Raw genomic sequence first — 16,034 nt, 5'->3', positions numbered from 1 at the left:
AAGTTCTCAGTGCTTTGACCCCCTTACTTACAGGTTTAAAATTTTGAGTATTGTTTATGGGTTTGTTTTCATTTTTCTCTCTCAACATAATAGTGTGTTTACTTCAGAAATATATAATTTTAAAACAGAATTTCAGTCCCATACTTACCTTGAGGAAAAATGTCAGACTGCCGGCAGACACACCCTAGTTCCCTCTTCAAGGAAGGAGTGAGTGATAGACTGGAGCTAAAAAGAAAGGGCAGCTCACACAGACCCCAGGATGGTAAGACCCACTTATCCTCACAACCTGTGGATCCCTCTATCTTGGGGATGAAGTGAGCTGCCCTTTCTTAAAGGGACCATTATTTTTATTTATACATTTCTGTTGTTTTTTGGACCTGTTATCTTACAGTTATAAAACAGGTCATACATTTCAATTTACTGACATCAGTTCGACAGTAGCAAGGGAGAGTGCATGCCTAGGTGCTAGGTGTGAAATTTACAATTGATTTGGAAAGTGTACTGTGATATTTTCACGTATTGCAGTGGTATTCTGTGTTCTGTGCTGTTAATTGTTGCTAATCTATGTAAAATCTTTGCTGTCTTTTCAGTTACTATGTACGATGTCAGTTTCTTATCAATATGTACACCTAAGTATCTCGTATGTTTGTGTGATATTCTTATGTTAACAATATGGAAAAGGTAGAGTGCCACTCAGCCCACAGAGGAAGTAGTGAGACTAATAAGTACAATGAAAAATAATGCTAGAAATATTTCAGCTTTAGGATGAAGTACTCCTCCAGAAGTAGGAAAAAACACACACAATCACACAGCACTAACGCGTGCACGCACGCACGTCCTGAGCTTTAAAAGAGTATAGCACCAGATCAAGTTTTGTGCTTAGTTTTGAGTATGTAATACATTTCCTAATTATTTCGACTATTCCTAATTAATACTTTTGTTATAGGATGAAATCAGTAATTGTTTCATAACTTAAATTCTGTTGTTTACTTATAAACAAATATAAATATCTGTACTAATTATAAACATTTGGAAAACAAAACACAGGCATTCTTTAAGTATTTATTTGGCTCTGCTAGAAAAGATGTTAGCAAAGCCAGCCCTTAATTCTAAAGTAATTACCAGTTTTGTCAAAAGTAAAGAACTATGAAACAACTGTGCAACTGTCTGCTACATCATTTTCAGTTTGAACTCCCACCCCCCTATTTTTCAGCCATTATAACAATGCAATACATCGACACATAGGACAATCAATGAAGATTGAAAGTATGCAAACATCACATAGTCTCATTTGAACCACTAGTGCAAGAATGTCACATTTTTTAAAATTTCATTGTTAAACCAAGATGGGCCTTTCGGTCCTTAATCCACTGACTCAGCATATACTTCTCTGAAGCACAATTTACAGTTCATTTAAACTCTGTCCGTGATTCCTCTACATCCATCATACTGGAAGTAAATTATCTTAATCCACTGTCTATGTAAGATGCTAACAAACAGCTTATCTGTTCTTTCTAGCAGAAGTACTCTCCTAGCCTTCTTGAGTAATTTATTAACTTTAGTAACCATAGTCGCTATGATGACACCATCTGGGTCTATTGCAAGCATATGAGCCAAATGGCAAAGGGTTGGGAGCAGTAGTGGAGAAGGAACAGACAATGAAATTGCATAGGTTGGATGGATAGCAGAATGCCCCTGTGAGAAGGGTGGGTTGGGTAATTCTCATTTGAGGACACAGTTGATACCACGATGGAGAATGTGATTCAGTTGCTCCAGTCCTGAGCAATACTGAGTTGTGAGATGAGTGCTCCTTTGTGGCCAGATAGTGGGTATGTGGGGGATAGTAGGTGATTTGTGGGATGAGGTAGAGGTGATCAGTTTCTGAACAATGTTGGAAGGGTAATTTTGGTCTGTGAAGGCCTCAGTTAGACTGTTGAATAATTTGGAGCTTGTCACTACAGATGTAACAAATATGGGATGCTAGATGGTGATGATGCTTAACAGCGGACTCGTGCAACGGTTGAGATGGAGGTTGACATCAAGGAAAGTAGCTTGCTGGGCTGAGGAGGACCAGATGAAGCAAATGAGGGAGGTGGTGTTGAGGTTCTGGAAGAATGTCAGTAGGATGTCCTCACCCTCATTCCAGATCATGAAGATGTCATCACTGAATCTGAACCAACTGAGGGTGTTTGGGACTCCTGACGATTATGGAGGATTCCTCTAGATTGCCCATGAACAGGTTAGTGTAGGATGGTGCCATGTAGATGCCCACTGCAGTACAACGGATCTGTTTGTAGGTTATGCCTCCCCATCACATTCCTGCATGCTCCCACAGGCAGTACGAGCATCTTCTGCCACCTCTCCTCCTACCCACCCCACTCACACATCTTGCTCACTCCCATTACCAACCCCAGGTAGTTTGCTGCTCATGCCAGAAGTCACAGTTAGGCCTTATCAGACAGTGGCCATGCGTGCGTAACTACTACTTGAATGTGTAAAGTTTCCCACTTCTGACGGAGTTTGTCCAAAAACTAGAATATTTGTAGCCTTCTTTTTCAGTGTGTCCACCTGTGACTACACCTCCGGTAAGTGGTGAGCCACACACTGTCTTCTCTATATTATTGTTAATCAAGCCTGGACTTTCCATTGTTTGATTATGTTTATGTTATCCAGTTTAATTGCTGGATTTATTTACACTGTGCCTTGCAGAAGCCTGCATAATTTTTTATGTGGTGTTGTGGGATTTGTTTTGTCTGCACCCAGTTTTTGTTTATTTTAATGTACCACTGACTTTTTTTTGCCCAAGCTGAGTTCATGAGTCTACAAAGACCATTAGCAACTGGTTGGCTGCATAAGCAATGATTCCACTGATGCAATAATTGAACTCTATTACATTTAATAGAGATGTCGTTGTGAAGTCCTATGCACTGATTCCTGCAGTCATCTCAAGGTGATTTCCTTAACAACTGGTATTTGCCTGCATGCCACTCGCCCACCATGTCATACAATGGTCAAGAAAGCTTGTATACAAGGCAGAGGGTAACTGCAAATCTCTCAGCCTTGCAAACATGATAGACCAGCATAGATTATTAAATTTGCCTGCTGAGTCAAAAAGAAATTGTTAGTTCCGAAAGCTGGGACACTGTATGTATTCTGTTTGTGTTTAAGGAATGATAATAAGGAAATGTCTGTAGGTGAATACTTTTATCCCCTTCTACAAATGCTACAGGGAATGAACTGACTTGCTTATATGTATACTTGTTACTGTACAAGCCATTTCCACCACAATACACAGTGAAGTTTAAACAAATTAAAATACTTTGTGTTTAAGAAAAAAAAGAAAAATTCACAATACTTACTCTGTCTCTTAGCATTTTTACAGCAAGTACAGCAGCGAGAATAAATATGACAAATAGAGCTACAGCAACAACAATACTTATTACTGTACCACCTTCATCTAAAAATAGAAGAAAAAGAAGTGTTAGAGAATCATCTGTGTTACTGGGTAATATTTTGTGCAATATCATGTACAGGGCTATTACAAATGATTGAAGCGATTGCATAAATTCACTGTAGCTCCATTCATTGACATATGGTCACGACACACTACAGATACGTAGAAAAACTCACAAAGTTATGTTCGGCTGAAGCCGCACTTCAGGTTTCTGCTGCCAGAGCGCTCGAGAGCGCAGTGAGACAAAATGGCGACAGGAGCCGAGCAAGCATATGTCTTGCTTGAAATGCACTCACATCAGTCAGTCATAACAGTGCAACGACACTTCAGGGCGATATTCAACGAAGATCCACCAACTGCTAACTCCATTCGGCGATGGTATGTGGCAGTTTAAAGCTTCTGGACGCCTCTGTAAAGGGAAATCAACGGGTCGGCCTGCAGTGAGCGAAGAAACGGTTGAAAGCATGCAGGCAAGTTTCACGCGTAGCCCGCGGAAGTCGACGAATAAAGCAAGCAGGGAGCTAAACGTACCACAGCCGACGGTTTGGAAAATCTTACGGAAAAGGCTAAAGCAGAAGCCTTACCATTTACAATTGCTACAAGCCTTGACACCCAATGACAACATCAAATGCAATGAATTTTCGGCGCGGTTGCAACAGCTCATGGAAGAGGATGCGTTCAGTGCAAAACTTGTTTTCAGTGATGAAGCAACATTTTTTCTTAATGGTGAAGTGAACAGACACAATGTGCGAATCTGGGTGGTAGAGAATCCTCACGCATTTGTGCAGCAAATTCGCAATTCACCAAAAGTTAACGTGTTTTGTGCAATCTCACGGTTTAAAGTTTATGGCCCCTTTTTCTTCTGCGAAAAAAAAACGTTACAGGACACGTGTATCTGGACATGCTGGAAAATTGGCTCATGCCACAACTGGAGACCGACAGCGCCGACTTCACCTTTCAACAGGATGATGCTCCACCGCACTTCCATCATGATGTTCGGCATTTCTTAAACAGGAGATTGGAAAACCGATGCATCGGTAGTGGTGGAGATTATGATCAGTAATTCATGTCACGGCCTCCACGCTCTCCCGACTTAACCCCATGCGATTTCTTTCTGTGGGGTTATGTGAAAGATTCAGTGTTGAAACCACCTCTACTAAGAAACGTGCCAGAACTGTGAGCTCGCATCAACGATGCTTTCGAACTCATTGATGGGGACATGCTGCGCCGAGTGTGGGAAGAACTTGCTTATCAGCTTGATGTCTGCCGAATCACTAAAGGGGCACATATCGAACATTTGTGAATGCCTAAAAAAAAAAACGAGTTTTTGTATGTGTGTGTGCAAAGCATTGTGAAAATCTCAAATAATAAAGTTATTGTAGAGCTGTGAAATCGCTTCAATCATTTGTAATAACCCTGTATTATCAGGAACAGACACAAAAATGAACAAACCTTTGAATTTCAATGTAGCTGTTACTGATTTCCGATCATTTTTATTTCTGGGATTTATGGCAGTACATGTGTACAACCCTGCATGTTCTGCTGTGAACTGTTTAATTACAAGAGTAGTATGGTTATGCATAAATTCTATTGATGTGTCATTTGGCTTCACAGGAAGTGGCTTTCCATCCTGGAATGAAAAATCACAGTTCAAACAAATGTAATCGTACTAATGAAACACACTTATCATTAAGCTGTAACACACAACCCACAGTATTTACAGAGGGCATTTTTCTTTTCCTGTTTTAATCTTTCAGGTAACTACAATAGCATGAATCATTTGTAACAGAATTATATAAATAGCTAACTAAAAATTCTGCAAAAAAGCAGCTTAATAAAAATGAAACTGACATGGCTAATAAAAACACAAAGGACAGACTGTGGATTAAAACTGGCCCTGAGTTGCAGCACTATTTTTGGAGATTGGCACTATGATGTTTTTGAGACCGTTGTCCAGCAACAGCTGGGCCAGAGAGAGTGTGTTGTCCAACAGAGTGTGTGCATGGGGTAAGGAAAGAGTTACTGGTAGACAGTCATCAGGACAGATGCAGCCTGGCAGTGTTGTGGACTAGATGCCATAGCGGATAAATTCTAGTGCCTGATTCCACACATCAGCTTTGAGCATTTATGTCATTTTTGAGGCAAAGATGCTACGTACAGACAATCTATGAAAGCAGTGGATCATACTCTGCACCAAATACTCACATTCACACAGTTAACTCAGTCATGAATTATATCTAAACAAATGGAAGATAATGAAAATAACTAAGAACAAGAATTAAAAACAAATTTTCATGTCTGATAAGAAGTACACACTCAATTTATGCAAGTAGGAAAGCACTGAGAACCCTTAAATTGCATTACAGTAAAGTGCAAGGTGAAGACTTACTGTTATAAAATAGCATTAATTTTACTATTAATTAGTGAATCTAACGGGAGAAGCACGGGGAGGTTGGCGTTTTGGGTGAGGAGAAACTAAAATATAACAGAAAAACAGGAAAATGAAATGAATGACAACAGATACAAAACACAATGAAATGTGGAGAAACTGACACACTAAATTCTAAAAGAAAAGATGGTGTATGACTAACAAATATCAACAAAAATAAAGACTTTCAGAATCGATAAATAGAATTAACCTATGTAGGTAAATTCCAGTTAAATATTCCAACCACTCCGTGATTCATATGGAAATTATTTTTGCAGTTTTATGCACTGAAACTTAACAGCATTTTTACATTTGTAATTGCTCTCTAAAACTACTGCAGTGTATAACAAAAAATTATAATCAGTAACTAGAACTGATCTATCTACGTCAATTCTAATTACCGATTCTGTTGGAATTTAGAGTCAATGCTGCTGCTACATATTTATCTTTGCCGGAGTTGCTACGGACACTTTTATAGACATTCCTATTAACATGGTTGTGTTTAGCCTACCCTTGTGTTACATTTGTTCTGTGCGAGTTAATAAAAAGCATTTATGTTCACTTTCCAACCATAACCGCTATTTCAAGGTTAAGTAACAACAGGTTATGGGCCCAGGCACAGTCATCCAGCAGTTTATTTTAAGTAAATAAAAATTATGTTTTTTCATCTCATCAAGATGCAGATACAGAATGCCAATATCATGAGTTGAGTCAGTGTTAACGCGTTGCCAGTAATTGAAAAACTGAAAGGAAGAGAAAATTACAATTTGCAATGAAAACTTATTTATAGCACAAACAATTGTGGCAATGTATAATGGGCAAGATAAAAGATGAAGTTAAGATATGCACCGCAAGGGCCAAAATAATCTTAGTTGATCCCGCTATTTATGTGCATCTGCAGCGCACGTCATCTGCATATGAAACATGGGATAAATTAAAACAAACTTAAGAGGTTTCAGGACTTTATTGAAGACCAGGCTTGTTGAGAACGCTTTTCCAAACATAATTAGAGAACTGTTCAATTGTGGAAGAATACGTGTCGACAATAATTTCAACATCAAATAAATTGAATGATGTTAACTTTGAAGTGAAAGACAAGTGGGTAGGATTTATCTTGTTAGCTGGGCTGCCTAAAAGAGTACAAACCAATGATAATGGCTTTAGAGAACTCCAACTCAATTGTAACAGGCAATTCCATTAAAAACAAATTACTACAGAAAGTAAAGAATGAAGCGTGTGGCAACTCATATGTTAATGACATGGCACTCCACGCGAATAAAAGACAAGCTAATCAGCTCGCACCACAAACCCAGAGGTCCAAGATATTACAACTGCAACAAATATGGACACACAGTGAAAAATTGTCGCAGTAAAAACAAGGCAAGTGAAAAATCAGTAATTAAATAAACATTCATGATGCCACCGTCAACTAAAGCTCTGCACAAAGACTGGTTTGTGGATTCTGGTGCATCAGCTCACATGTCAAACCATCCATGTGATTTAAATTTTGTAGCTTCAGTTCCCAGTTCACAAGTGGCCGTTGCCAATACCAAAAATTTACCCGTTAAAGGGACAGGTTGCACGAATATTAAAGCTGTGGCATTCTGTGAGAAAATAAATATTAAGGTGATGGATGTAATTTATGTTCCTCAGCTGAGCACAAATTTACTTTTCATAAGCAAAAGAGTGCAACAGGGTCACTCAGTCATTTTTGACTACAGAGGCTGTCACACTTGAGATACAGAGAAGAAATTCATAGCTACAGCATCATTAATCAACGGAATGTATAGGATGGGACAACCAAGTGATCGCAATGCAGAAACAAAATATGCATCCTTGTCTATTGATGCGAATCTGTGGCACAGAAGATTAGACCACCTGCACTCAGATGTGATGGAAGAATTACAAAACGGTTTGGCTAATGCCATCAAACAAACATACCAGTTGTTCCATCCAGTTCAACAAAGAATCATTAAATCCAGAGATGTGATATTTAAAGAAGAAATAATTCAAGAGAATAATAACAAGCCGGGGACATGTGATCATTTGCTGGAGCCAAACCAGATATCTATTCCGTTCACACCTAAGGAGCAGAGCATTATGATTCAAGATGACTCAAGGGACAACAGCTCAGATAACCACACTTCAGAATAAACAGGCTCAGTTGAAATAGAAGAAGAATCAGAACCGCCTCAGCAAGTGCTCAGAAGATGATCTAGAATATCCATACCAAAGAAGATGGATGGTTATGTGACCTATTCTACTAAAGAAGATTCACAAGAATCAGAGCCATCAACTTTGGAAGAAGCTTTGCAATCCAAGATCCTACAAGATAAATGGTTTCAAGCAATAGAAGAAGAATTGATGTCACGTGCGGAAAATAAAACTTGGGAATCAGCTGTCCTCCCTCAAGGCAAAAAAGCGTTTGATGCTAGGTGGGTCTTTAATATCAAAAAGAGACTTACAATGACAGATAATTCGCCATAACGCTTAACTTTTAGTTAAGGGATGTTCACAAGTTAAAGGTTTAGACTATGGAGAAACACAGTCACCAGTGATACGATACAATTCACTCAGATATTTATTTAGTCTACCTGCTAAATACGACTTTGACAATGATCATTGTGATGTGGTGACAGCTTTTTTTGCAAGGTGACTTGAAAGAAGAAATTTATGTTAAAATTACCACAGTTGACTACATGACAAAAACAGTCAAATATGAAGGTACTAAAATACGCAAGAAAGCTGTGTATGGGCTTAAACAGGGAAGTCGCTGTTGGAATATCAAACTGAACAAAGTTCTACTAAGTTTAAATTTCAGCAGGTCCACTGCTGATCCATATGTTTATCACAGAAACCAAGAAAGTGATATATTAATTGTAGCTGTTTATGTAGGTGACATATGGTATTTTGTAACAATATGCAACAGAAAATTGCATTTAAAGAACAACTTAAGGAATAACTTAAACTAAAGGACCTTGGAGAAGTATCCAATTGCATAGGGATCTGAGTGACAAGAGATCATAAACTTGGACTTGTATGGTTGAATCAGACTTGTTATATAAATCAGATTTTATGAAGGCAATACATGGAAGACTGTAATCCAGTATCCAATCTGCTTGACAATAACCAAACATTAGCTCATGAAATGAGCCCCAAAACAGATAGAAAGAGATGGCATGAAGAAAGACCCATATAAAGAAGCCATAGGTAGCTTAATGTACGCACAACTAGGTACTAGACCAGATCTAGCGTACTCAATTGGAGTTTTGAGTTTGTTTAATAATAACCCTGGAATATCCCACTGGCAAGCTGCAGTGAATCCTAAGGTATATAAAGGGAACTAAAGACTTCAAGCAACAATTTTCCAAAGATGATCATGACATCACAGGTTACACTGATGTTGACTGAGCTGGGGACATAGGAGATAGAAAATCACAGTGCAGCAATTTCATGGAATAGTACAAAAACAACCAACAGTAGCTCTCTCAATGACAGAAGCAGAATATATGGTTGCATGTCAGGAAGCACTTGGGCTGCAACGTCTGCAAAGAGAGAGATCCCCTTTCCCAAAACAGGGCCCGATAAGATTGTTTTGCGACAACAAAGGTGCAATTGATCTGTCAACGACAAGTGCATACAAAGGTCGCACTGAACACATTGGCACCAGGCATCATTTCATCATGGAAAAGATAGATACAGGAGAAATCACAGTGGAGCAAATTTCCGCAAATGGAATGCTTGCAGATATGACGACTGAGCCACTGCCAAGAACCACACATCAGCAACTAACACAAGAATTTGAACTCCGAGAATGAAGTACTGAGACACATCACTTCTAGTGGGGGTGTTGGAATTTAGAATCGATGCCTCTGCTACATATTCATCTTTGCCGCAGTTACTACGGACTGTTTTCATAGACGTTCCTATTAACATGGTTGTGTTTTGCCACCCTTGTGTTACATTCATTCTGTGCATGTTAATAAAAGCATTTATGTTCACTTTCAAACTGTAACCATGTGTTTATTTCAAGTTCAATAACAACAGATTCCACAACTAATTTTTTTGCAGTAGTTCCAAGAAAAATCAGAATTGCAGAAATCATATTAGCCTACATTTTTGTGCACACACGTGCTGAAGAAATGATGTAATTAATGAATTATTGAATGGTTGGAATCAGCAACTAGTATTGACTTCTATAGAAACAAGAAGACTGGAACAAGGAGAAGAGACAATTGCAAGGCAGAAGCGAGACCTATGTTCCATACAAACAAAGCCAGAGGCTGGAAACGGTCCATGATGATGATGATGATGATGATGAAGAGGACAATTCTAGTTACTAATTACAGGTATTCGATGGTTCATAATTTTGGACATATTTGCAGTAAATATGTCGACTATGTTTTTGTAGGATCTCTAGATTTCTTACTGATCTCAGAACTACTACGAAAAACTAATAAATCCTATACATAAAACTTCCAAATTTTTCTCTTTTTCATACTAGTGAAGAAAGTAATACCATATGCAAAAATCTTTTAACACTTTAGTGCACACACTTCTTGTTACTATATTGAACTATATAGCCCAATTCCAGTTACCAATTCCAGTACTTGTTAGACCCTACTTCTTGTCAATTTTTGCTACTTGTAACTAGTCCCATTAGATTTAACAACAGTTAACGCTATTTCACAATATTATCACTTCTTCATGTACTATACTGTACTGGATTTAAAGGTTCTCTGTGCTTTTCTTATTCACATAAATTATGATAATAATTTATTTCAGACATGTTTACTTCTCTTTTTACGTTCTAATTTCTTTTCTTTACCTTTAATTCTTCTTTTGTAGCAAAGCAATTAATCACTTTAACTGTGTTTGGAATTTATCGGATGCTACATTTGTTTGTTTATGAATTTGATCAGGCACTTTCAGAGATTGCCTCTATCTAGTGTCCCTGTCCTAGGTACGATGTCATTGCTCAAAGTCGATGAGTGGAATCTGACACTAGAATTGACCCCATCATAGCTATAGAATAGTCAGAAAATCAATATTGGTATGCTTGTCCGTGCAATGTTTATTTATGGCCTGTGAAAGTTGCTGCAAGGCACATCAAAGTTTGCTCCACTCTGCGTTCAATCCACTCAAAATAAACAACAAGAGTAGTCAATGAATCAGCAACATAAGAATGAATATGTCTTAACTCTTGTAAAAAATTTTTAATCCAATTAGTGTGAATTAAGTCTCCACTCAAAAACAGATGTATTTAGTTGGACCCATGATAAATGTTCTTGGTTATATGTACTAGTCCGAATTCATTTTAAGAGTAGAGATTGGAGATTGATTATTAAGTAACATATTAGGAAGAAACACACATCAAGGTTTCATGGTTTTGTCATCCAGAACCCCCTCATGTTGTTTCATTATTTGATGATTATGTCTTTGTGCAACCCACTCGCCCCTGATAATTTAGTTGAAACTTCTACACAGGTTTATTCACAGGCATTAAACCAACATGCTAATACAAATAAGGGAGAATTTTATCAAAACTTAATGTGTTTCCAACTACGGATGGGCACTAAAGACACTAGAAAAATGATGAGTCATTAAATCAGAGGCCATATTCATGCAGCACAATGGAAACTACATGAAATTTTAAGAAGAAGAACATGAAAACTAGTGCATATTACACATTATTAATAGTAACTGCACAAATAGGTCACTAACCTATAGAAATCTGAATATAAAGTTTCTACAAGCTATTCTACCTAACAGAATGAAACAGATACCAATATATGCAGGCACTGAATGAATCATTATGTCTTTAAAAATAAAAATTTATTGTAGAGGACAACATAACCAAGAAGTTATTAACATATGAGTGAGGCATTTAACTGAAATCCTATTGAATGGTTTTGATGGTGTACTGAAACAGGGAATATTTCCTGAACATCTACACTATATAGTTGTAAGACCACTGCATAAAAGATGAGGCAGATGCTGCTAAGTATTGACCAGTATCACTTGTTACAAATATTTTCAAGGTTTTGGAGAAACTAACGCATATCAGAATTGCTTATCATATTGGTGGCCTTATCATAATCCGCAAAGCCAGTTTTGGTTTCACAAAAGGAGTATCAACAAAAGATGCTACATTTGATTTTGCAATCAAAATTTTGGACACCATCAATATTTGAGGTCACTCCAAATGGAATGTGACTTATTGGAAGCATTAGACTGTCAGTCATAGAAGCTCTTACACAAAAAAAATACCCAACTACAACTTGGGCAGCATGTTTGTCTGAGCACAACTGGATAGTGGACAGTGCAGAGGTGGTGTTCCAGCATCATCTGAATGGGGGTCAGTTACTTCTGGAGTGCCACCGGCCTTGGGTCCAACATTTTATTTAATTTATTTTTTAAAATTTAATTAATTTATTTATTTACATATTTTTTTGTAAAAGACCTAACTCTTAGCAGACAACTTGTTGCTGATATTACTATGATTTTTATCAATAATTTAGTACACATATTTCAAATGACATTAAATAAGGCGCTCATGGATACTGTGCACTGAGTTACTATTTATGTACCTTCTGTCAACAGGTCAAGCCACATTTCAGATATCTGCAAAAGACTGTTCTAAAACTTTTGCTTTACATATTGTTTGCCCTTTCACAAATATAGATGTTGCTAAAGCAACATAGTACAGTTACTTTCTAGCAGTTACGCAACAGGAATTGTCTCTTGGGGTATCAGAAACTTGCTAAAAAAGGCTATATATACAGAAGTAAGTCATTCTCAGTATCTTAGAATTGTGAGCTGGACTTTTTTTGGGACTAAATTCTCATAATTGTCACAAAACATACATAGGTTTCTGAGTGTCTTGTAAGAGAAAAAGTCCCTCTTTTAATTCAATAATATGTGGGCTCAGCAGCTGTTGTGGCTGAGCACCTGAAGGATAATTTGGAAAATATTTCGAGTAGATTTCCCCACCATGTTATAGTTCTGGGTGGAGATTTTAATTTGCCGGATATAGACTGGAAGACTCACACGTTCATAACGGGTGGCAGGGACAAAGAATCTAGTGAAATTTTTTTAAAGTGCTTTATCTGAAAACTACCTTGAGCAGCTAAACAGAGAACCGACTCGTGGTGATAACATATTAGACCTTCTGGTGACAAACAGACTCGACCTACTTGACACAGTTAACGCAGAACAGGGAATCAGCGATCATAAAGCAGTTACGGCATCGATGATTTCAGCCGTAAATACAAATATTAAAAAAGGTAGGAAGATTTTTCTGTTTAGCAAAAGTGACAAAAAACAGATTACAGAGTACCTGACGGCTCAACACAAAAGTTTTGTCTCAAGTACAGATAGTGTTGAAAATCAGTGGACAAAGTTCAAAATCATTGTACAATGAGTGTTAGATGAGTATGTGCCAAGCAGGATCGTAAGAGATGGAAAAGAGCCACCGTGGTACAACAACCGAGTTAGAAAACTGCTGCGGAAGCAAAGGGAACTTCACAGCAAACATAAACATAGCCAAAGCCTTGCAGACAAACAAAAATTACGCGAAGCGAAATGTAGTGTGAGGAGGGCGATGCGAGAGGTGTTCAATGAATTCTAAAGTAAAGTTCTATTTACTGAGTTGGCAGAAAATCCTAAGAAATTTTGGTCTTATGTCAAAGCGGTAGGTGGATGAAAACAAAATGTCCAGACACTGTGACCAAAATGGTACTGAAACAGAGGATGACAGACTAAAGGCCGAAATACTAAATGTCTTTTTCCAAAGCTGTTTCACAGATGAAGACTGCACTGTAGCTCCTTCTCTAGATTGTCGCACAGATGACAACATGGTACATATCGAAATAGACGACAGAGGGATAGAGAAACAATTAAAATCGCTCAAAAGAGGAAAGGCCGCTGGACCTGATGGGATACCAGTTCGATTTTACACAGAGTACGCGAAGGAACTTGCCCCTCTTCTTGCAGCGGTGTACCGTAGGTCTCTGGAAGAGCGTAGCATTCCAAAGGATTGGAAAAGGGCACAGATCATCCCCATTTTTAAGAAGGGACATCGAACAGATGTACAGAACTATAGACGTTTAATGAACAAAGTAAGAGCATATGGACTATCAGACCAATTGTGTGATTGGATTGAGGAGTTCCTAGATAAAAGAACGCAGCATGTCATTCTCAATGCAGAGAAGTCTTCCGAAGTAAGAGTGATTTCAGGTGTGCCGCAGGGGAGTGTCATGGGACCGTTGCTATTCACAATATACATAAATGACCTGGTGGATGACATCGGAAGTTTACTGAGGCTTTTTGCGGATGATGTTGTGGTGTATCGAGAGGTTGTAACAATGGAAAATTGTACAGAAATGCAGCAGGATCTGCAGCGAATTGATGCATGGTGCATGGAATGGCAATTGAATCTCTATGTAGACAAGTGTAATGTACTGTGAATACATAGAAAGATACATCCCTTATCATTTAGCTACAAAATAGCAGGTCAGCAACTGGAAGCAGTTAATTCCATAAATTATCTGGGAGTACGCATTAGGAGTGATTTAAAATGGAATGATCATATGAAGTTTATCATCGGTAAAGCAGATGCCAGACAGATTCATTGGAAGAATCCTAAGGAAATGCAATCCGAAAACAAAGGAAGTAGGTTACAGTACGCTTGTTCGTCCACTGCTTGAATACTGCTCAGCAGTGTGGGATCCGTACCAGATAGGGTTGATAGAAGAGAGAGAGAAGATCCAACGGAGAGCAGCGTGCTTTGTTACAGGATCATTTAATAATCGTGAAAGTGTTACGGAGATGATAGATAAACTCCAGTTGAAGACTCTGCAGGAGTGACGCTCAGTAGCTCGGTACGGGCTTTTGTTAAAGTTTCAAGAACATACCTTCACCGAAGAGTCAAGCAGTATATTGCTCCCTCCTACGTATATCTCGCGAAGAGACCACGAGGATAAAATCAGAGAGATTAGAGCCCACACAGAAGCATACCAACAATCCTCCTTTCCACGAATAATACAACACTGGAATAGAATGGAGAACCGATAGAGGTACCCAGGGTAGCCTCCGCCACACGCCGTCAGGTGGCTTGTGGAGTACGGATGTACATGTAGATGGTAAAAGAAAATATGATTTCTACTTTGACATTACAAACCCCAAGCACAGAGCACAGTGCAGAAGAGGATCCATTTCAGGAGCTTCAACTCCACAAATTAAGTTTCTAGCTAATATTAGCTCTTTTTTTCCTTAATGACTGTTGCTAATATCATTTTTGGCAATAGTAGTGTTTCTGAACTGTAATGTACTTACATCATAAATATTCACCCTGAGATACAAACAGGTATATATGAAAGCTTATCACTGGATGCATTTAATTACAACATTTTTTTTTTTCTGTAAGGAAACTTGCCTAACACATACACATGTAAATATTAATTCATTTGTACTATTTATTTAATCCCATGTAATAATTATAATAAACACTACAAAATCGCAAAACTGATTCAGTCCAGATCCTGTGTAATGTTCACAACATTGGTCTATAGAACACAGAATAAATAAGATATCGAAATTAATTGGACAACATAATTCACTGTGAGGACTTCAGAAAGAACTTATTCAGAGTAAAAATTGTAGGAAGAGACAGACCGAAACACTGACACATCAGCCATTAGTGTAAAAAAAATGATGTGGTGCAGTTGTAGGAACTACAAACTTTATCATCTAGTCACTGAATGTGTCACACATTACACAATCGCCGACAACAGCAACAGCTTCAATAACCCCGGGCCTCTTCGATCTATTTCCCCTTCGACAAGGCAAAACGATTTTACTAATTTTCCATTTCTTTTCTACCTTTTCCATATCTGCTAATGAATTTAGAGTGATTACGTTTCCACCAACACACATAAATCTGTGTACTGCAAAACTGAGTTTAGTTTACAAGTTACAATGGATGTTTTGTTATGTATTTCAGTTTTTATACTAATTTGTTAGTATTCTTGTACAACTGTACAATGAGTGTTTAATAACTTTTATGCATTAACACAACAGAAATTCTGTAGTGGAAGCAGTAAACATAAAATGACTTCTGGCAACTACTCACCTACTGGTAAATGATAGGTA

The 16,034-nt window shown here is 38.0% G+C and overlaps 1 protein-coding gene across 3 annotated transcripts in view; it reads right to left on the bottom strand.

Moving 5' to 3' along the window:
- LOC126282034 (vascular endothelial growth factor receptor kdr-like) overlaps positions 1-16,034 on the bottom strand; it is a 329,784-nt gene that overhangs the window by 73,366 nt on the left and 240,384 nt on the right. For all 3 annotated transcript variants that reach the window (XM_049981445.1, XM_049981444.1, XM_049981446.1), the window contains 2 exons: positions 4,907-5,084; positions 3,360-3,457 (listed from right to left, as the gene is read on the bottom strand). In XM_049981445.1, coding sequence (XP_049837402.1) covers positions 3,360-3,457; positions 4,907-5,084 — 276 coding nt within the window. The remainder of the gene's footprint in view (positions 1-3,359; positions 3,458-4,906; positions 5,085-16,034) is intronic.

This window comes from Schistocerca gregaria, chromosome 7 (assembly GCF_023897955.1).
Source record: "Schistocerca gregaria isolate iqSchGreg1 chromosome 7, iqSchGreg1.2, whole genome shotgun sequence".
In the NCBI taxonomy this organism is placed as follows: Eukaryota; Metazoa; Arthropoda; class Insecta; order Orthoptera; family Acrididae; genus Schistocerca; species Schistocerca gregaria.
The sequence above is the reverse complement of the archived record's forward strand: the minus strand, read 5'-3'. Positions and strand labels throughout refer to the sequence as shown.